Source organism: Primulina eburnea, chromosome 8 (assembly GCF_022965805.1).
Source record: "Primulina eburnea isolate SZY01 chromosome 8, ASM2296580v1, whole genome shotgun sequence".
Classification (NCBI taxonomy): Eukaryota; Viridiplantae; Streptophyta; class Magnoliopsida; order Lamiales; family Gesneriaceae; genus Primulina; species Primulina eburnea.
Genome location: NC_133108.1, coordinates 8,367,508 through 8,388,663, shown reverse-complemented (window position 1 = coordinate 8,388,663; position 21,156 = coordinate 8,367,508). Strand labels below are relative to the sequence as shown.

The window sequence follows — 21,156 nt, the reverse complement described above, 5'->3', positions numbered from 1 at the left end:
CTGAGACGACGCGTCAGTGGAGTCGAGTCTGAGACGACGCGTCGGTTAAGTGGAGTCTGATATGACATGTTGATTTACAGTTTCTTATCATTCATGTTTGTTGAGTTGCTACATGTTAATGATAACTGATATATGCTTTTGTATATGTTTCTATATAATTGCATGTTTACATTGTTTATACTGGGATATTTATATCTCACCGGAGTTATCCGGCTGTTGTCTTGTTTTGTATGTGTGCATGACAACAGGTGGGGCTGGATCAGGGTCAAGAAGAGGACGAGAGAAGATTAGATAGCGTGGAGATCCGGGCTTCGAAGCAACATAGGATTCAGCACTGAGATGTAGTTGAACCTAGTTGAACTCTTGTAGATAACACAAGATTTGTATGTTCATGTTTAATATGTAATTTGTATGTTTATGTTTAATATGTAATTTGAGGTAAATTACAGTACTTTTCCGCTGTGTATTAAAAAAAAAAATTTAGACCCTGCTTTATAATTGATTAATTATTCCCAGAAAGTGATTAAGAACTTGATTAGCGTCCAGGTCCCCACAACAGGTGGTATCAGAGCGATAGATCCTTTAGATTGAGATAGAAGAGGCTAGTGAGCAGGGTAGATTGAGTTTTCTTCCTTGCTTTTGCATGCTAGCAATCTATTATGCTTACTGCTTTATATAATACATGTTACTTGAATTATCTGATTTGATTTTGTAATATGTATTGTTTGAAATGAATTCGAACCGATTCTCGATCAGCAGTAAGATGATCGGAGGAGAGACTGAATTGAAACAGGTTGTTGGATTGGGTTACTAATCCTTGTGATATTCAGATATGCCTCCCAGAAGAATACCAGAACAGGGTAGTACATCGAATCCTCCAATGGATGTAACACCTACTCCAATGGAAACCTTGCTAAAGAGGTTTCAGTCATTCAAACCACCAACGCTGAAGGGTACTGAGACATCAGTCGAGTGTGAGAGTTGGTTAGGTAGCATTGAGTTGCTGTTTGAATCACTGGAGTACAGTGATGAGCGCCGGATTAAATTGATTGGGCACCAGTTGCTTGATGTTGCACAAAGCTGGTGGGTTACAATGAAGAGGGCCGTGGAGCAACGAGGTACGATTATTACTTGGGATGTATTTAAAACTGAGTTTTATCAGCGATTTTTCCCAGTATCGTACAGGAAAGACAAGGGGGTGGAATTTGCCAATTTGAGACAGGGTCAGCTGAACATTGAAGAATATGTGACCAAGTTCTCTACCTTGTTGAAGTTTGCTCCACATGTGTCTGAAAATGACGAAGCGGTTGCTGATCAGTTCATCAATGGCTTGAATCCCGATATTTTTACATTGGTGAACACAGGGCGACCGAATAACTTTGCGGATGCCATGAATAGAGCAAAGGGCGCTGAAGCAGGCCTGATAAGGCAGAGAGGAGCTGAATTTGTGTGACGTCCCAAAACTTTAAGGTCCACGTGAGCCACATGCATGCTAGTTATTAAATTCCTTATGTATTGTATTAAATGGTTTTAATGCATGGTTATTTCATTAATTTGGGTTTTAATTCATGATTTATGAATTTTCATTATTTTTAAATTATAATATGTTTAATTGATCCACGTTAAAACGTTCTCCTTGAGTTTTATGTTTCAGGCGATTATTCGAGGCGGGATCGAGGAAATGAGACCGGCGACGATTTAGGTGATTTTAAAATGGGGCATTTTATTCAAGTCAAGAAAATGACATTTAAATGATTTATTAAGTTTTTAGCATTTTTAAAGCCTAATTTAATATATTAGGCGATTTTAAGATTTTAAGATTTTCAAAAATACTAATTTGATTAGTTGGGGATTTTAAATATTAAAAATTTGACACTTGTGCATTTTATTTTAAATTAGGGGTGCTACTTAATTAGTGGGGATTAGTATTTTATTTAGCATGTTAATTAGTTATTAGTATTTTCATTAACCTAATTAACTCCCCTAATTAAATCTTAATTGACTCCCCTAATTATCTCCCTAATCATACACAAACTACCCCCCCCCCCCCCCCCCCCCACACTTTAACTCCCCTTCCCTCCCCCCCCCCCCCCCCAATAATCATCTTATTGACGCCCCTAATATTTCCGCGAATGCAAAAATACATCAACCACCGCTCCTCCCCCTCCCGCCCCACCCCACACGATTGTCGTACAACCCAACACACGTCCCTCAACTTACCATCATAGCTTTGAATTGTATGTGTTGTAAGGTGAACTCATTGCTTTGGGTGTTTGTACGAATTTGGTTGATGTTATGGCATGCTAAGGTGGGTCTCGGGGTGTCGTTTCATAGTCCGTGTAATCGAGTCTATGATGTTAAGCAAAGCATGTACAGAAATTTCGTAAGTTCGCGACCACAGTAGGTACACGGACCTGGACACGGACCCTGGCACGGGGTCCGTGCCCCTCCCCTTTCCGATTAATCCCTTCACATTAGGTACACGGACCCTGACCCGGACCTATAGACGAGGTCCGTGCCCTTCTTTTTCGACACACACACCAGGCAGTACCTACACGGACCCTTACCCGGACCCTGACACGGGGTCCGTGCCTTTGCTTTCCTTCGGTGTCTATTTCCAGAGCCTACACGGACCCCTACACGGATGTAGGTACGGGGTCCGTGTCCTTCGTTTTTGAGAAAAATAATTTAGTATGCTTTGAGGTTAGACGTCATGGTTTATTGCAAGGATTATCAAGGTCGTGTCATGGGAAATTTTAGAATGTCCTAAGTAATGATTGAACTCGAGAGTAAGTATGATTTCTACGCTATGTTATGCAAGTTAAGTATGCAAATTCATGCTAGTATGTGCAGCAACGGCCCCAGTTGAAGTCCAACGAATCCCTCAACGCCAGGTAAGTATGTATGACGTGCAAAGGAAATATTTTAAGTTTTTGAGGTATGCTAAACGTCTTGTGACCAAATTATGAATGGGTTTGGAAGTCGGTGAACGTGGCCGAGGACCTCTCCACCCCGTTAAATTATGAACGGGTTAGATCGTGGTTGAAAAGCGTTAAATTATGAACGGGGACCAACCAGCCCGTTAAATTATGAACGGGGATCTCATGTATGTGGCAGTGGATACGTCCCTGTCAGCCCAGTACTGCGGTTTGTCTGATCAGGCGTTTATTATGTATGGGTCACTTGCTTTGTAACATCCTCTACGCAAAATGATGAAGTATGTATGTTTAAGTATGTTCAAGTATGCAAGAATGTTTATGAATGTTTCAAGTTATGGCACGTCTATGTTATGTACGTATGTTCAAGTTTTAGTACGCAAATTCAAGTTCAAGTATGTATGTTCTATTTTAAAGTTGCTTGTGGTTTTATTACGTAGTACTCGTTATTCCAGTTTATACGTGTTGAGTCTTTAGACTCACTAGACTTGATCGATGCAGGTGAATATGTTGATGAGGAGACAGGAGGTGGCGACCAAGGGGCAGGCTTGGACTGGACGGGAGGCTAAACCCGAGGACCGCAATGTTTAAGTTTTATGCAAAAGTTGAATTACTCTGATTTTATGTTTGATGCGAGACGTTTTGAGAAAACCTTATTTTAGCAAAACATTTATTGTGAATGGATGATGTAGTGACGACCGTATTGATTTTATTTTCGTATTTAAGAAAATTTTTAATTTTTCCGCAAATTTTGAGTATGAAAATTACGGTACGTTATAATTTGTTCCTCCAGTGTCGAGACCACCGCAACCACCTCCCCGATTCGAGAGTCGCAGTAGCAGTGGTGGAAGGAAAGATTTTCTGAAGGCTAGAGGAAAGCAGTTTAAGAATTCTAGCGGCAGTTCTTCTAGCTCTAGTGGTTCTCAGCAGAGTTATACTGGCGTGTACTGCGGAAATTGTGGAGGGAGACATTCCACTGAACAATGCCAAGGAGTAATTGGTAGCTGCCATTTTTGCAAACAACAGGGACATTTTTCCAGAGTATGTCCACAGAGGGGTTCCCAAAGATTCCAGGGAGCCGAATCATCTGGATCAGCGGCACAGGGAAGTAGACGATCAGCGGTTGTCCCTTCATTTCAGCCAGCACAATCTCAGTCACAGCAGAGGCCAGGAGGAAGCCAGACAGTTGGCCAGCCTCCTAGACAGCAGGCCAGAGTATTTGCTTTGACCGAGGAGCAGGCTCGGGAAGCACCAGATGATAATGTTGCAGGTAACTGATTTGTTTGATTATCCTGCATATGTATTGAGGGGTACCAGTGCTTCACATACTATTACTTTTGAGAAATTTGCATTGATACATGCATTATCTGTTGAGTCCCTATTTACTGTAGTATTTGTTTCTTTTCATTTGGAAAAAGATCTTGTATCAGTGATTTCTGTTAGATTTTGTATACTACAGTAGGATGAGAATGAGATCGAGTTAGATCGTGTGGTATCTTGTGTTGTGCTAGTGTTCTCTGATTTTGGAACCGCATTACTGATATTGACATGCTGATCAAGTACAGAGCTACCATAGATTAGTTCCAGAAGATGGTGAGAATCAGACCTGAGATGACCAAGAGATGAATATTGTACGATAAGAATTCTAGACTGAGAATTCCTTTGATATTCGTACTAGCTGTGAGTCGATGATTACAAAAAGGAGCAGAATGACTCCTTAGGTATTCAGTTGATTTACTGAAGTTGAGTCTATCATTGGCTGATTTACCAATGATAAGGAAGTTATCGATGTTTTTTCTGATAAGATTTCAGATCTGATTCCAATCAGAGGGATTGATTTTAGCCTTGAACTGATATCAGAAACTGTTGATATGGTGAATCCTGATTGAGACAGATTGCATTCAGGATGTGTTATATCTGAAGATGAGATATTCGTTGATTTTCACAGAATTAAACCGTAATTAGTTGGCCGAGGTGGATATCAATGTAAGATATTTGCGGTTTTATGAGTTTAACAGATCAGTACTGATGAGTGATGTTTTGAATCTGATTGAATCTTGCTGTTATTTTGAATTCGTGTTTGAATCAGGTAAGTATGACTGTATTGTATGTTAATAACTGATTTGTTTGTGCCCGATATTTCGAATGTAAAATGATATAGATTGTCAGAAAGATGCGATATTCGATTCAGTAGGCATCCTGATAGCAGAAAATGTTTTGATAGAAGCAGATGAGATTAGATATGGCAGAGTTTGGACTGAAATGTCTAAACTATGAACAGATAAAGATAGAAAGAAACAAACCAAGAGAGTGGTTATGTAATTTGTCGGTTCCTGAATGGAAATAAGATTACATTTCCAGGGATATCGTGATGAAGTTACTACATTCCTCTCGGAATTGAGTATGGATTGAGTTAGGAATGACAGACTGATCCAGTCTGTGAGTGCTAACCCAAACATGTAGATATACAAATATGATATATTACTGAGATTATGTCAGAAAAGTGATTAGATTTCACTGAGTGTGGAGAGTTGAGTATATCAGACCGTGATTTTGGTTGATTTTGCATGTCTGACAGAATGTACAGTAAGAGTTAGATATTAGATTATATCTGAATACTGAATAGTATTCACTACCTAATGGACAGTCAGAGTAGATTATCCAGATTTCGGAGAATATGCTGGAAGCTGTAATGCTTGATTTTAACACTGAATGGTAGGATTCATTGCCATTTTATGAATTTTCGTACCACAACAGCTATCAAACGAGTATTGAGATAACTCCTTTCGAAGCGTTGTACGGAAAGATATATGGATTCCCTTGTTAGTGACATGATATCTCTGAGATTCCTGAGATCAGACCTGACATGATCAGAGATATGACTGAAAAGAGGAAGCTAATTCAGGAGAAAATGAAAATAGCTCATGATAAACAGATTGAATATGCCAACGTCGGACGATGACTGTTGGTATTTGGGACCAAAGATCGGATATATCTTTGATTGAGATAAACAGACTTAATAACAGCTGAGAGTGTTGAGCTGTTACGAATTGTTAGTCGGGTATATACAGATGTTGTGTAAGGACCGTGTATCGTATTATCGTAAATCTGATATGATTATCGATAATTAATGGATTTGATATGTGATTATGTATTTGATGTTTCTCGTGACAATGAAATTGAGAGAATGAAGATTGTATATGAATTGGTGTTGTACGAATTTGATTTGAGAAGCCAGACGCCAATAAGTACAAAAACAAAATATTGGTACAGAACGTGTGGCGCCCGGGCGGTAGAAAATGACCGCCCGAGCGCCAGGGTGGAACTCTGCATGTTTTAGGCAGAACCCTCCGCGCCCGAGCGGTAGATTTTGACCGCTCGAGCGCGGTGCAAGTGACACTCGGGGGCAGAACTTCTCGCGCTCGGGCGCGAGAATTCTACCGCCCGAGCGCGAGAGCGGTGGAAGGATAAGAACTCTTTTTCTGTTCGTTTTCTTCACTTGCAACATAGTAATTTCGAGAGAGAGAAAGAGAAATTGATTTTCTATCGTCCGATTTGACTTCGAAACGCTGTCTAAACGCGAAACAAATTATATATTTGTTATCTGCGCGTTGAGGGCTTCTGACTGAGGTAATTTTCTTCCAGTTCCATCAGCTTTAAATATCAAGGTTCTGGAATATTATGTATTTGAAGTTGAATTTCTGATATGTAGTAGAATATCCGACAATAAACTTATATTCGAAGTCGGAATTGAATTATGATATGGTTTGGATTTGATATGAATTTTTGAAGTTTCAAATGATATTTGAAACTCATGTTAATGATTTTGGAGTATGTTATTGATTGGAATGAATATGCTATTGATGTAGATAAAGTGTTATATCAATATCTTCAGGCTACATCAATTGGAACGAAGAATTGAGGTATGTTACGACCGGGTAACATACGACAGGTATCTGTATTATATGATATATGATTGGATTGATTTGATTGGAATTGGATTGGAATACGTGTCTATGTGCCTATTTGATGATTTGATGTGGCATACATGACATTGAGATTTGAGTATCGATGTACAAAATAAATGTTTTGTTAACACACATCATTTTATGCATACATCGATACATGACATGCACGTTGAGCTATGATCCTTGGATACCCTGATATGATTGGATTGGATTCCGGGGTTTGTGAACACAATCGCTATGCCGGTATTATATGACCCGTAAAGCATAGACAATTGTGGCCCCATATGATTGGATATGAGATGTGGGATTGACGACGCTTCGTCGACGTTGTCATATGTGTATTCCCATATCGGCCGGTGTGCCAGCTCGAGCATTGATTTGATTTGATAGCGATTCGATTGATTCTGACATGTAGTAGCCCGAATTCCAAATTGGGTAATTAACGGAGTAATGGTGATTAAGAAGGTTTAATGTGTAATTTTGACCGAGTCATGATCGGACGGACCGAAGATGGTTCGGAAGCACCGAAGAGGTCGGAAGGTCCGAAGTGAGTTCGGTGGATCCGATCATTAGGTGTCAAGAGTTGATCGACACGTGGGAGTTCGGACGTTCCGAAGTGTAGGTTCGGTGGATCCGATCATGAGGTGTCAAGAGCAGCTGGACACGTGGGAGTTCGGACGGTCCGAAGTGTATGATCGGAGGATCCGATCATGAGCTGTCAAGAGCCAATGGACACGTAGCGTTCGGACGTTCCGAAGTGTTGTTCGGAGGATCCGAACATGGCCTATAAATAGTGCTCGGATTTCTCATTTTTTGACTTGCCAATTTCTTGAGTTTTCTCTCATTTTGGAGAGTTTGGAAGGTTTCTAGGGTTAGTTGTTGGTCGAGCGATAGCCAAGAGCTGCCAGGAGTAGTAGCGTAGCGGCGCCTGAGTTACGAGGCAATCGACATCAAAGGGCTGTCGACGGACGAAGGTAAACCCTAAACCTTTGGTAGTACTAGGGAGTACTGGTTTTGCTAGTCGAGCATGGTAGTATTGATTGAGTATGCTTTTGATGCGTAGGCTTGTTCTAGACCTGATTAGCGGTGTTGCGTAAGGCTAGGCTTGCTGTGATAGAGGTACGAAAGTACTATCCGAGATATCCTGGTTGAGTATACATTCTTATATGTGTTGCATGATTATGTGGTGCATTGATATAGGTCATATGATGCATGCTATTATGTCACGTTTATTACTGCACGTTGCATTTCATGTTGAGCCGTACCTCCTTCGAGATAGCCTTTACTGTTGAGCTGTATCTCTTTCGAGATAAGCTATATCTTGGGGCCGCTCAGCCCTGTCTTGTGGACGCATGGACACCGAGAGTACACAGTGGCCGACGGGTCGGGAGGGCTTCGGTGGTCCGGGACATTTTAGGTCCACGTCTGTCTTGTAGTGGATGCAGTGACCCAGAGGTTGGACCGCGCGGCACTATCCACTTGGCGCCTCTAGACTGAGCATTTTGAGATCCTTTGTGATTCCTGTTTCTTGACTACCCTGGTATCATATCATAGCATGTGCATTTCATATAGGTTTGTATACTCATACTTTTGTACTGGGCGTTCTTATCGCTCACGTCCTCGGTTTTGTTTATTCTTGGACACCCCATTCCCACGGGGCAGGCCTCAGGTTGGACAGCTCAGGAGGAGCAGGAGGAGGACGTTGAGTAGCTGGTTGGTTTAGTTTATCGGTATTGTTTTGATTCGATATGGTTGTATTGGGTATTTTTATTTTGAGTTATTCTAGACTTCGATTGGGTTGTATAACCATTATTTTGTTGACTATTTCCGCTGTTATCTCTGATTATTGTTAATTAGGTTAATTGCATGCTTAGTTTTTGATTAGTAGGTGATTCTGGAACGGGTCACTACATTTATGGTATCAGAGCATGCATACGATTTTGGGATATAGATTCTGTTTTGGGATTTCCGTTGACCAATTTACTAGTTTCCCCATTCTATTGTTGTAGCAATGGCTGACCACTTTGGTGATGAGAGTAGTCAGGGAAGTGTAAGTCGATGGGGTGACCAGGACGATCATAGACGTCATTCTTTCTGTTTCTACTCCGATGGGTCATTCGGTTTTAGCCAAGCGTCTAGTGATGGGTTGTCCTTTAGATTTTGAGGGTAACGATGTTGTTATTTTCGTTTTGTTCATTCTCTTGCCTAGATTTCGAGGACGAAATCTTTTTAAGGGGGGAAGAATGTAGTAGCCCGAATTCCAAATTGGGTAATTAACGGAGTAATGGTGATTAAGAAGGTTTAATGTGTAATTTTGACCGAGTCATGATCGGACGGACCGAAGATGGTTCGGAAGCACCGAAGAGGTCGGAAGGTCCGAAGTGAGTTCGGTGGATCCGATCATTAGGTGTCAAGAGTTGATCGACACGTGGGAGTTCGGACGTTCCGAAGTGTAGGTTCGGTGGATCCGATCATGAGGTGTCAAGAGCAGCTGGACACGTGGGAGTTCGGACGGTCCGAAGTGTATGATCGGAGGATCCGATCATGAGCTGTCAAGAGCCAATGGACACGTAGCGTTCGGACGTTCCGAAGTGTTGTTCGGAGGATCCGAACATGGCCTATAAATAGTGCTCGGATTTCTCATTTTTTGACTTGCCAATTTCTTGAGTTTTCTCTCATTTTGGAGAGTTTGGAAGGTTTCTAGGGTTAGTTGTTGGTCGAGCGATAGCCAAGAGCTGCCAGGAGTAGTAGCGTAGCGGCGCCTGAGTTACGAGGCAATCGACATCAAAGGGCTGTCGACGGACGAAGGTAAACCCTAAACCTTTGGTAGTACTAGGGAGTACTGGTTTTGCTAGTCGAGCATGGTAGTATTGATTGAGTATGCTTTTGATGCGTAGGCTTGTTCTAGACCTGATTAGCGGTGTTGCGTAAGGCTAGGCTTGCTGTGATAGAGGTACGAAAGTACTATCCGAGATATCCTGGTTGAGTATACATTCTTATATGTGTTGCATGATTATGTGGTGCATTGATATAGGTCATATGATGCATGCTATTATGTCACGTTTATTACTGCACGTTGCATTTCATGTTGAGCCGTACCTCCTTCGAGATAGCCTTTACTGTTGAGCTGTATCTCTTTCGAGATAAGCTATATCTTGGGGCCGCTCAGCCCTGTCTTGTGGACGCATGGACACCGAGAGTACACAGTGGCCGACGGGTCGGGAGGGCTTCGGTGGTCCGGGACATTTTAGGTCCACGTCTGTCTTGTAGTGGATGCAGTGACCCAGAGGTTGGACCGCGCGGCACTATCCACTTGGCGCCTCTAGACTGAGCATTTTGAGATCCTTTGTGATTCCTGTTTCTTGACTACCCTGGTATCATATCATAGCATGTGCATTTCATATAGGTTTGTATACTCATACTTTTGTACTGGGCGTTCTTATCGCTCACGTCCTCGGTTTTGTTTATTCTTGGACACCCCATTCCCACGGGGCAGGCCTCAGGTTGGACAGCTCAGGAGGAGCAGGAGGAGGACGTTGAGTAGCTGGTTGGTTTAGTTTATCGGTATTGTTTTGATTCGATATGGTTGTATTGGGTATTTTTATTTTGAGTTATTCTAGACTTCGATTGGGTTGTATAACCATTATTTTGTTGACTATTTCCGCTGTTATCTCTGATTATTGTTAATTAGGTTAATTGCATGCTTAGTTTTTGATTAGTAGGTGATTCTGGAACGGGTCACTACATGACATGTGCTCAGTGGATGGGAATTTGACCTGATACCTCCACGACATACATGCATTGCATACCATATATCATTGTTTAGATATCTGTGGTATATATGATTGGTTGTTCCATACGGAGCTTTGCTCACCCCCAAGGGGGGCTGTTGTTGTCTTTTTGTGTGGACAATGGCAGGTACTCCAGGATATCAGGAGACCGGATAGGGTACTTCTGGTGGGAGCCACAGCTTGGGATGAGGTTTATGTTTATGTCTTGTTCCCAGTATATATATATATGTATCTATATACCGGGGCATGTCCCGAGGATATGATATGTTTGTATGTGATTGGTTTTGATTTCGTGTGGGCGTGTTTTATGATTTGAATTTAGATACTATTTTTAGTATTTAAATATTAAAAGAGATATTTTGGACTCATTGTAAAGGAATTTTAAACTCGTTTTCCGCTGTGATTAATTAACCCTAATCAGATTGCATTGTAATAACGATTAGGAGTTAAGGGCCCCACATGTTGTATAACCAGTATTGCGAGATTGACTTTATCAGAGCTATTTCCAGAAATAGAACTTGATATGAGATTGAAATTTCAGAACAGATTCATTGAGATGAGTTTCTGATTTAAACTCTATATACATTTCTTCTGACATATCTGAATTAATTACTTGCGAGTTCGAGGACGAACTCAGATCTAAGAGGGGGAGAAATGTAATACCCGAGACTTAATGATTGTAATCAGACGTTGATTAAAGGGCAGAATTGAGGTTGTAGGAACAAACGTGGAAAAGCCGGGCGTAGGTGCAAGAAAAACAAGATTTTGTACAGAACTCGTGGCGCCCGAGCGGGAGAAAGAGATCGCCCGAGCGCCAATACACCATAAAAGTGATATTTGAACAGAAAGCTCGGCGCCCGAGCGGTAGAAAACTACCGCCCGAGCGCCAATGGATAATAGGCCATGCATCTGAACAGAAAGTTCCGCGCTCGAGCGGTACTTTCTTACCGCCCGAGCGCGAGACGTGTTGCATGCGGGGTTTGCCATTTGCCTTGCTGCATGCCCATGTATGTATATATATATATATATATATATATACATGCACGAATTCTTCAGAATCAGAAAGGGGAGAATCGAGAAAGGTTAGGGAAAAGAATTGAAAAATCCTTACGCTTTTTGTGAGAAATCCGCCCGTCCGATTTTGAATCCGACTTCGGTACTGTGTTCCTATCGACGTAGGCTATAACTGGACGCAAGTTTTGCTACGTTTTGATATGTTATGAAATTATGGTATCGTCAGAATCTGATATGATTCATATATGATGTTCTTGGTATGTTAGACATCGTATAATTGGAACTGGATTGAGGAACAGATACCATATGAAATTGTTATGATTTTTAGAGTTGAGTTGATTGAGAATTGTTATCAGAATTGAGTGATTATCGATTATGAGATGGTAGAATTGATATCTGCCTGATATGGTATTGCTGGATATATGGAGATTATGATGTTATGCCGTTGAAACCGAATTTGATTGAATTCTGATTATATCCAGTATTGATTGAGTGGTGTATTGATATTGTACCCTCGATATTGTGATTTTCAGATTGAGTATTGACAGGCTTTGAGTTCGAGACTTCGACAGGGTCAGAGTATCAGAAAGAAAGGTATAAATTAATGTTGTGTTGGGATTGCACAACTCGAGGAAGGTTTGACTCGAGTTTCTCTAAATCACATACTTAGTTTATTACATTGATATTTGTAATTGATGAGATTGATGTTTGTAGTCTGTTGATTCATAGTCACTACATGTATTGATTACTGAGTCGTTGAGTCATAGGCTGATTCGCCTAGTCACCGACTGATTCGTCTGGTTATTGACTGATTCGTCTAATTATTGACTGATTCGTCTAAACTTAAGCTGATTCGCTTAATTACCGGCTGATTCGTCTGGTTATTGACTGATTCGTCTAAACTTAAGCTGATTCGCTTAATTACAGGCTGATTCGTCTATTTATTGGCTGATTCGCCTAATTCTTGACTGATTCTTCAATTCAGCGGCTGATTCGCCCAGACACTGATATATGAATTATATCGATGCCGTTTAGGGATTGATTCATTTCTATCGACTGAGATTCGATATAATTACCTATATCCAGACATCGGGATCCCTAGGTTAGAGTTGAGTCGAGTCTGAGACGACGCGTCAGTGGAGTCGAGTCTGAGACGACGCGTCGGTTAAGTGGAGTCTGATATGACATGTTGATTTACAGTTTCTTATCATTCATGTTTGTTGAGTTGCTACATGTTAATGATAACTGATATATGCTTTTGTATATGTTTCTATATAATTGCATGTTTACATTGTTTATACTGGGATATTTATATCTCACCGGAGTTATCCGGCTGTTGTCTTGTTTTGTATGTGTGCATGACAACAGGTGGGGCTGGATCAGGGTCAAGAAGAGGACGAGAGAAGATTAGATAGCGTGGAGATCCGGGCTTCGAAGCAACATAGGATTCAGCACTGAGATGTAGTTGAACCTAGTTGAACTCTTGTAGATACCACAAGATTTGTATGTTCATGTTTAATATGTAATTTGTATGTTTATGTTTAATATGTAATTTGAGGTAAATTACAGTACTTTTCCGCTGTGTATTAAAAAAAAAATTTAGACCCTGCTTTATAATTGATTAATTATTCCCAGAAAGTGATTAAGAACTTGATTAGCGTCCGGGTCCCCACATAGACCTGAAACAATTTGATGTTGTTTTTGTCATTACCAAAATTGAAAGAATTTCAAACTTTAACACAATGATTTAAGATAAAAAAATGGTTAGATATAAAAATTATTGTAAAAAAGTAAAATAACTTATATATTTTGTGTCATAATATAATAGAGTAATGAATTATATTTTTGAAATGATTAAATAATAAACAAAAAGCAATTATTACAATCGGAGAATTGAAAAGGAGTACTTTGGAGATTTGTTTTCTGAGTTTTTTTATTAAAAAAACATGAAGATTTGTTTTCTGAAAAGAATAAAAATTATATTTTTTATCATAACTTTTGCGGTTTTGATCATATATGTTTGACTGAATATAATTTTGATATTATATATTGTTAAATTTCAATTTTAGTATAACATCTTGGTTTTTGGAAATTTTAGTATTTTTTCTGATTTGACGCTTATGCAGCTATGATAATTTATATAGTGTTATATCAGCATTCCCAATGAAAAATGATAAAATTTCAAAAAATCAAAAGATATAGAAAAATAAGACTAAAATTTGATAATATAAATTAATTACCAAAATACCAAAAACGTAAATATTACCAATTATTTGGATCAAGAGCGGTTAAAAGTTGAATGATTTGACTAAGAACACTTCCTTGATAGAGTGGTTCAGTAATAATCTTTTGATAATGTTTGCAGCTTGAAGTTTTGATAATGCGATGAGCGGCTTGACTTGTCCTGCAACTGTAAACCTCTAAATTTAAAAGAGCCATAGCTAGATCTTGAAACAATTTGATGTTGTTTTTGTCATTACCAAAATTGAAAGTGTTTCAAACTTTAACACACAATGATTTAAGATAAAAAATGGTTAGTTATAAAAATTATTGTAAAAAAATAAAATAAGTTATATATTTTGTGTCAGAATATAATAGAGTAATGAATTATATTTTTGAAATGATTAAATAGTAAACTAAAAGCAATTATTACAATCGGAGAATTGAAAAGGAGTACTTTGGAAATTTGTTTTCTGAGTTTTTTTTTAAAAAAAAAACATGAAGATTTGTTTTCTGAAAAGAATAAAAATTATATTTTTTATCATAACTTTTGCGGTTTTGATAATATATATTTGACTGAATATAATATTGATATTATATATTGTTAAATTTCAATTTTAGTATATCATCTTGGTTTTTGGAAATTTTTGTATTTTTTTCTGATATGACGCTGATGTAGCTCTGATAATTTATATAGTATTATATCAGCACTCCCAATGAAAAATGATAAAATTTCAAAAAATCAAAAGATATAGAAAAATAAGACTAAAATTTGATAATATAAATTAATTACCAAAATACCAAAAAAGTAAATATTACCAATTATTTGGATCAAGAGCGGTTAGAACTTGAATGATTTGACTAAGAACACTTCATTGATAGAGTGGTTCAGTAATGATCTTTTGATAATGTTTGCAGCTTGAAGTTCTGATAATGCGATAAGCGGTTTGACTTGTCCTGCAACTGTAAACCTCTAAATTTAAAAGAGCCATAGCTAGACCCTGAAACTATTTGATGTTGTTTTTGTCATTACCAAAATTGAAAGTATTTCAAATTTTAACACACAATGATTTAAGATAAAAAATGGTTAGATATAAAAATTATTGTAAAAAAATAAAATAAGTTATATATTTTGTGTCGGAATATAATAGAGTAATGAATTATATTTTTGAAATGATTAAATAGTAAACTAAAAGCAATTATTACAATCGGAGAATTGAAAAGGAGTACTTTGGAGATTTGTTTTCTGAGTTTTTTTATTAAAAAAAACATGAAGATTTGTTTTCTGAAAAGAATAAAAATTATATTTTTTATCATAACTTTTGCGCTTTTGATCCTATATGTTTGACTGAATATAATTTTGATATTTTATGTTCTTAAATTTCAATTTTAGTATATCATCTTGGTTTTTGGAAATTTTAGTTTTTTTTTTTCTGATATGACGCTGATGTAGCTCTGATAATTTATATAGTATTATATTAGTACTCCCTATTAAAAATGATAAAATTTCAATAAATCAAAAGATATAGAAATAAGACTAAAATTTGATAATATAAATTAATTATCAAAATACCAAAAAAGCAAATATTATCAAACTAAAATTGCAATTTTCCCAAACAGTTCATCAATATATCCGTTATTTGGGGAATGAGAAATTATTTGGTTAAATTAGTTTATGATAAAAAGAACAAATAAACTTTTTAGTTAAATTCCGCCGGAATTTGGCAAGAATCCGGTCAGGTCAGTATGCGGTAATTAGATTACTAACAAAAATTTATGTACTAATTTGTCATTTATCTAATAATTCATGTACCAATTTAAGTTAATTTTACTCTAAGTTACTGTGTCTATCTATCTTGTTCATCTATAAAGTGACATTCATATATTAGATGTGATGAAAAAATATTAAAATTTTGTAACAAATATATAAGTGTCACCTCATAGATATACACAAATATGGGTACGATATATATATATATATATATATATATATATATATATATATATATATATATATATATAACAAAATAATAATTTAGAAATAAAAGTGAATACACTACCGCTTAAAAAGAACTAAAACCTAAGACATTAAGCTCGAGCTTGATCATTTAATCTGTATTTAAAGGGAAAATTCAAATGTAAGACACTAAAGCCTGAGATCGCATGGACTTTAACAAACCTAAATTTTTTAATTTTCTGCCTGATTTGTTCATCTGGCCCATAAAAAATAAGGTTCACAGTTCTCAACAAATTCTTGGTAATTTATTGCATGTTTCGTTGTCAACCACGACATGTGAGCTACCAAATATATAATATATATACATATATATATATACATATATATATATATATATATATATATATAATTCAGATAAACTTTAATGTTGTATTTCAATAAAATCATTTTATATTTTTTTATAAGAAATTGGCAAAAACTTGTGTGAGACTGTCTCACGGGACGTATTTGTGAGACGGATATCTTATTTGGGTCACCCATGAAAAAGTATTATTTTTTCTGCTAAGAGTATTACTTTTTATTGTGAATATGGGTAGGGTTGACCCGTCTCACGAATTATGATCCGTGAGACGATCTCACATGAGACTCACTCAAAGAAATTTGAGGTATGTTCAAATTAAATTATTTTGGTTGGTTTATATTAATTGCATTTGACCAAAAAAAACTAAACATTGTCATACAAATCAAGCAGAGCAACATTAACAGTTTGACGGACAATAACTTCACAGGAGATCACTCATCTCACTACTACTTTCACTAATACATTTTTAACCCAACATCCCTCACCCTAAGAAATATTGAAATATGATTCTTGGAAGGCTTGAACACATGAACTCGCTCTAATATCAATTGTTGTGATCAAGAACTTATCATTAGTCAAAAAATTATAATTTTTATCCAATGCTCAATTTTATTCCATTATACTTATGACAGCGCATATTGCATCTACTTGAGTGATATGAATCGGACTATTAGACCCATGAATTTGGGGAGGTGTGTGTCTATGCCGACGACACATAGCGTAGCTCATCAGACATTGATATTTCAAATTTAAGACGATATCTCGAGTCAACTCAAAAAAAGGGAAGTTAAGTAAGTCGTTAGGAATTTTACATGGAAATTGGCAGTTAATTTGTGTTATTATCCCCGTTTAATTTTTACTAGTGAATCTAGTTGAGGTTATTTTTAGCGTTCTACATGGTCAAACCAAAAGTAGTTTCTACAGGGTAGCAAATTTATTAAATAGCTTTTTACAATATTTTTATTAAATAAAAAAGAAATAATTTTGTAATTTGAGAAGAATTATTTTTTAGATTTATCGGAAAACATATCATAAAACGCCAATTAACGAATTGGCAATCAAACAGAACGAGCCCAATTGCCAATAATCTTGACCATTCGCATTTTCAGCTTAAATTTTATTAAAGATTACGAAATATGAATGCTTGGAAAAACAAATTCCATTAAAGTCAAAGGTAGTAGCCAGGGACGTAGTCAGAAAAAGTTTCGATCCTGAGCTAAAAAAATTTGAGCTAAAATTTGTGATATATTCAATGTTATTTTATTTTTTAAATATTTTGGCTAAAATGTGGGCTAAAATGGGCTAAAATTTAAAAAAAAAAAAAAAAAAATTCATCCATATTTTTAAATAAAGCAAAAAATCAAGTCTGGGCTGGAGCCCACCCAACCTTTGGGGTGGCTCCGTCCCTGGTAGTAGCTTTTGATATCTAATTGAAAATATATTTCCACCGGGACCATTCTCCATCGAAAATTATCTCACTTATTAATAATATACCGATATAAAATAAAAGTATACTTCAAAAGTTATTTTCTACAAGAAGTAAAAGACGGAGAACTGAAAAATCCACAAGTACGTTTAGACGTTTTGGTATGTAAATTTGACTGAAACTGGAGTGAGTGTCAACATAATTCATATTTAAAATGAGAAGTAATACTTTTAACATAAAAATAATACTTTTTCATGTCAGATTGGAGATCCATCTCACAAAAATCACCCGTGAGACCGTCTCACAGGAGGTTTTATGCTTACCTAAACCAAGAAAATTGATTTGTTAACCAGAGAAGCAAGTAATTGGCGACATAGAGAAGTAGGTCCAACTTCGGAAATAATTGTGAGGCAAACATGTTAAATTGTTGATAAGAGCAAGTGGCTTTCTTGCTGGCCTGGCTATAACTTATGATATACTGAGTATCAATGTATTATTGACGAACCAGTTGAAGGTCGTTCTCCCCGAACACCATCGTCGGATATGATTGATCTCGTCGACTTATTTAGTCAGTGCCATAGATCTTGCTCTAAGATTCAGAAATATACCCCTGAAAATGGAGAAAAATCCATCAGATCAAGTAAATTTAGAGTTAAAAATGCTATAAATAGCAAAACACGCAAAGCAGAAAAACATGTCGAACCAGAAACAGGCGATGACGCTTTGGACAACAACTCGGAACTGCAGAGGCACATACTGGTGGTTTATCCATCCAACAACTGGCCAGAACTGTTGCGGGATACGTTAGCCAATTATTTGAAACAGAGAATCGGTTACTAGAACTATCAATGATATAATCAAATTTCACATACCGTCCAGGCTGTATACTGCACAGCCGGATATTCCTTCTTGATTTTAGCTTTCACATGAAACCAGGGTCTCCCTGTGTGCGATACAATCTTAGTAACTCGTCGTCTAGTCATATAGGGAGCGTTTGTAAAAGATTATACTTTTCAATACATAATTAAATTAATCAGACAGTGAAGATTGGAAAAAAAAATCAGAAATGGGCAGTATTTGGATTACAGAAAAATAGTGGAGGTAAGAGTGTCCAAAAAAAGTTTCATTTATTTACCAAAATATTAGAATCACTTTTGGAGAATCATAATCTACATGATACCATGTTTTGGATTTGAATTAAACTAAGTAGAGGCAGAAACCAAATTTAGGGTTAAGAAACACAAGAAATTGATTTTTTTTAAGTGAAAGGTGAAGAATCACTTATTTTTGAAAGGTTGCATATGCTCCCCATTGGTCATCTCAAAAATTAAATAGATAAAAACACTCATAAGCTTATATTATGCTACATTCAGCGATATTTAAACCAAAATACATTCATACATACCAAAAAAAATACTCTAATAGTACATTATATTCTAACCCAAACACATTTGACATGATCTGATAGCTGCGGTTAGAGTTCCTTATTTCCGAAACACCGTAGCACATAAATGAAATGAAGCTGAGAGATCGTAGCACATAAATGAAATGAAGCTGAGAGAGAAACTAACCTTCGATAACAAATCCATAGTAAATCATAAAGAGCATGTTGTTCCAAGGGGAAGACGTCAGCTGTTCCAGCACCACCTGGAATGTGTTTTTCATTTGCATTTAGTGTACATTCACGCTCCAAAAAGATCATAACTTCAATGATACTAGGGATGGAGAAATTAAAGAATTATAAATAACAAAAGAAAACTTCATGCAAGGGCATGACTACCTTCTTGGCAACAGTTTTTGTGTCTTTCTTCCCCTTGAAAAGTTTGTCTAACAAAATGTGAAAGAAATGCCCAAACGGACCCAGATATGCAGAACCAAAAATCTGCATTCAGCCATTGGGAGTCAAATATCAAGTACAAGCAATACTTGGTGATGTGAGAGATGGTTAAGACAAAAAAGTGGATACGCGTAAAAGATCTCCAGAACGTTGCTCTATGTTTTTAAGAATTGTTCAGATTCAAAAGGAGCCATGGAAGTCTATCACTTGAACAAGAGAAAAATCATGATCTGAGAACATAATAAAGTAATTGATCTCATCAGGAAGTGAGTTGCAAATAAAACCAAAAGGCGGAGTAGAAAAATCAAAGTCGAGCTACGTTGGAGAGCAAAAATTGTTCTGTTCTCCTATATAACTATCTATGTCGACAATGATTGAAACGTAAGACTTATCATATAAAAGATTTGAGCTACAACATTATTAATACTTACAGCCTTTATACAGTCATTCCTACTAGCTAAGAGATAAGAAACATGTTATCAAAAGCTCGCATGTAACTTTTAAGCACTAAAACGGAACAACAATTATAATGAAGTCCGGTGATAATGGGAAAATATATAAAAGGGTAGGAAACCATCAAGACAATGTCTTGGAACACAGCCTATCAATTTGTAATCAGCCAATTGCAAATTCGACAAATGAGTGTGCAACATTACCATAAACTTAGGAGGCAAACCCAACAATACATCGATTACCGACAAATACAAACCTTCTGAATTCGCAAGGAGAACTATAGATAATTAAAGCTCTACTTGCTCCACAAACCCCTGAAGAGAACATATATACTTTCTTCCACAGAACAACCAATTCGAATAAACTTGTACTCATGCAACATCAGAGAAACAAACCAATTTATCACAACTTTGATTCACTCAAAATTACCACAAGAAAAATGAATTACAAACACCCAATTGAGTCGGCCATTCCCAAGATTCAGAGAAATTAATAAATCCTACATCAAAACATAAAAACCATGGTTTTCTTATACAGATACACCCCCGAACCCCAGGCAGAGTTGAACCAGAAATTTATTAATCATCCAAGAAACATCACGTCAAAACTCAACCTGGCATCAGAAATAATACCACTTTAAGAAGAAGGCGTTTGAGTTGTAGTTTCTGAAAGCCAGAAAGCTTCTGTGCCACTATGTCACTAATCGCTGAAAGTACTCCCGCTGTTATCATCTGACCAAAAGGAAAAAAAAAACACCCAAATTCTAGAAATCACAAAAAAAGAGCCCAAACCCATGCGCCAAAATCGAGGTAAAGATGAAGCCGATAACCAGGCAAAAATGAAGAAACAAGGAAAGTAAAAGAAATCAGAAACCTTGGTTCTAAGAGGGTGTTGTTGGAGTTGTGCCAAATACTGCTGCAACCCCTTCTTGGCAACCGACCCCATCCTTGTTCACTAATACTATTTTCCTCCTATCTTCTACAATGGAGCGTAAACAACGCCAGTACATATATGACAGCGGAAGATTTCTCTGTGTGCAGTGCTACGCTATTGCTGTCTGATCTGAGAAACGAAACTTATAGCTCCTAAACACCCGACTTACGAAAATAAGCCGTCGTACATTAAAGCAGGCAGCACTGAAGTTAGGCACCACGTGGGGGCGGATGGCACGAGACTTAGCTCCCAGTGAACGC

The 21,156-nt window shown here is 37.2% G+C and overlaps 1 protein-coding gene across 2 annotated transcripts; it reads right to left on the bottom strand.

The window, feature by feature from the left end:
- Positions 1 to 17,997: 17,997 nt before the first annotated feature.
- Positions 17,998 to 21,156, bottom strand: LOC140838821 (peroxisomal membrane protein PMP22). 2 transcript variants are annotated; one of them, XM_073205396.1, is made up of 7 exons: positions 20,837 to 21,151; positions 20,596 to 20,694; positions 19,454 to 19,555; positions 19,245 to 19,320; positions 18,546 to 18,616; positions 18,377 to 18,462; positions 17,998 to 18,283 (listed from the first exon to the last, which is right to left on the bottom strand). In XM_073205396.1, exons 1-7 carry the CDS (start codon positions 20,906 to 20,908, stop codon positions 18,235 to 18,237), a joined length of 555 nt encoding a protein of 184 aa, XP_073061497.1. In that variant the 5' UTR covers positions 20,909 to 21,151; the 3' UTR covers positions 17,998 to 18,234. The 2 variants fall into 2 exon arrangements, with proteins under 2 accessions (XP_073061497.1, XP_073061498.1); XM_073205397.1 differs by lacking the exon at positions 20,596 to 20,694 and having other exon boundaries at positions 20,837 to 21,156.

Bases quoted from the DNA above. Each gene is read 5' to 3' on its own strand.
- LOC140838821 (XM_073205396.1), bottom strand. From the start codon at position 20,908: ATGGGGTCGGTTGCCAAGAAGGGGTTGCAGCAGTATTTGGCACAACTC. The intron at 19,556-20,595 runs GTATTATTTCTG...GGCTGAATGCAG, and splicing joins AACGCCTTCTTCTTAAAGTG to ATTTTTGGTTCTGCATATCT. The intron at 18,463-18,545 runs GTATGTGAAATT...ATCCCGCAACAG, and splicing joins TGCAGTATACAGCCTGGACG to TTCTGGCCAGTTGTTGGATG.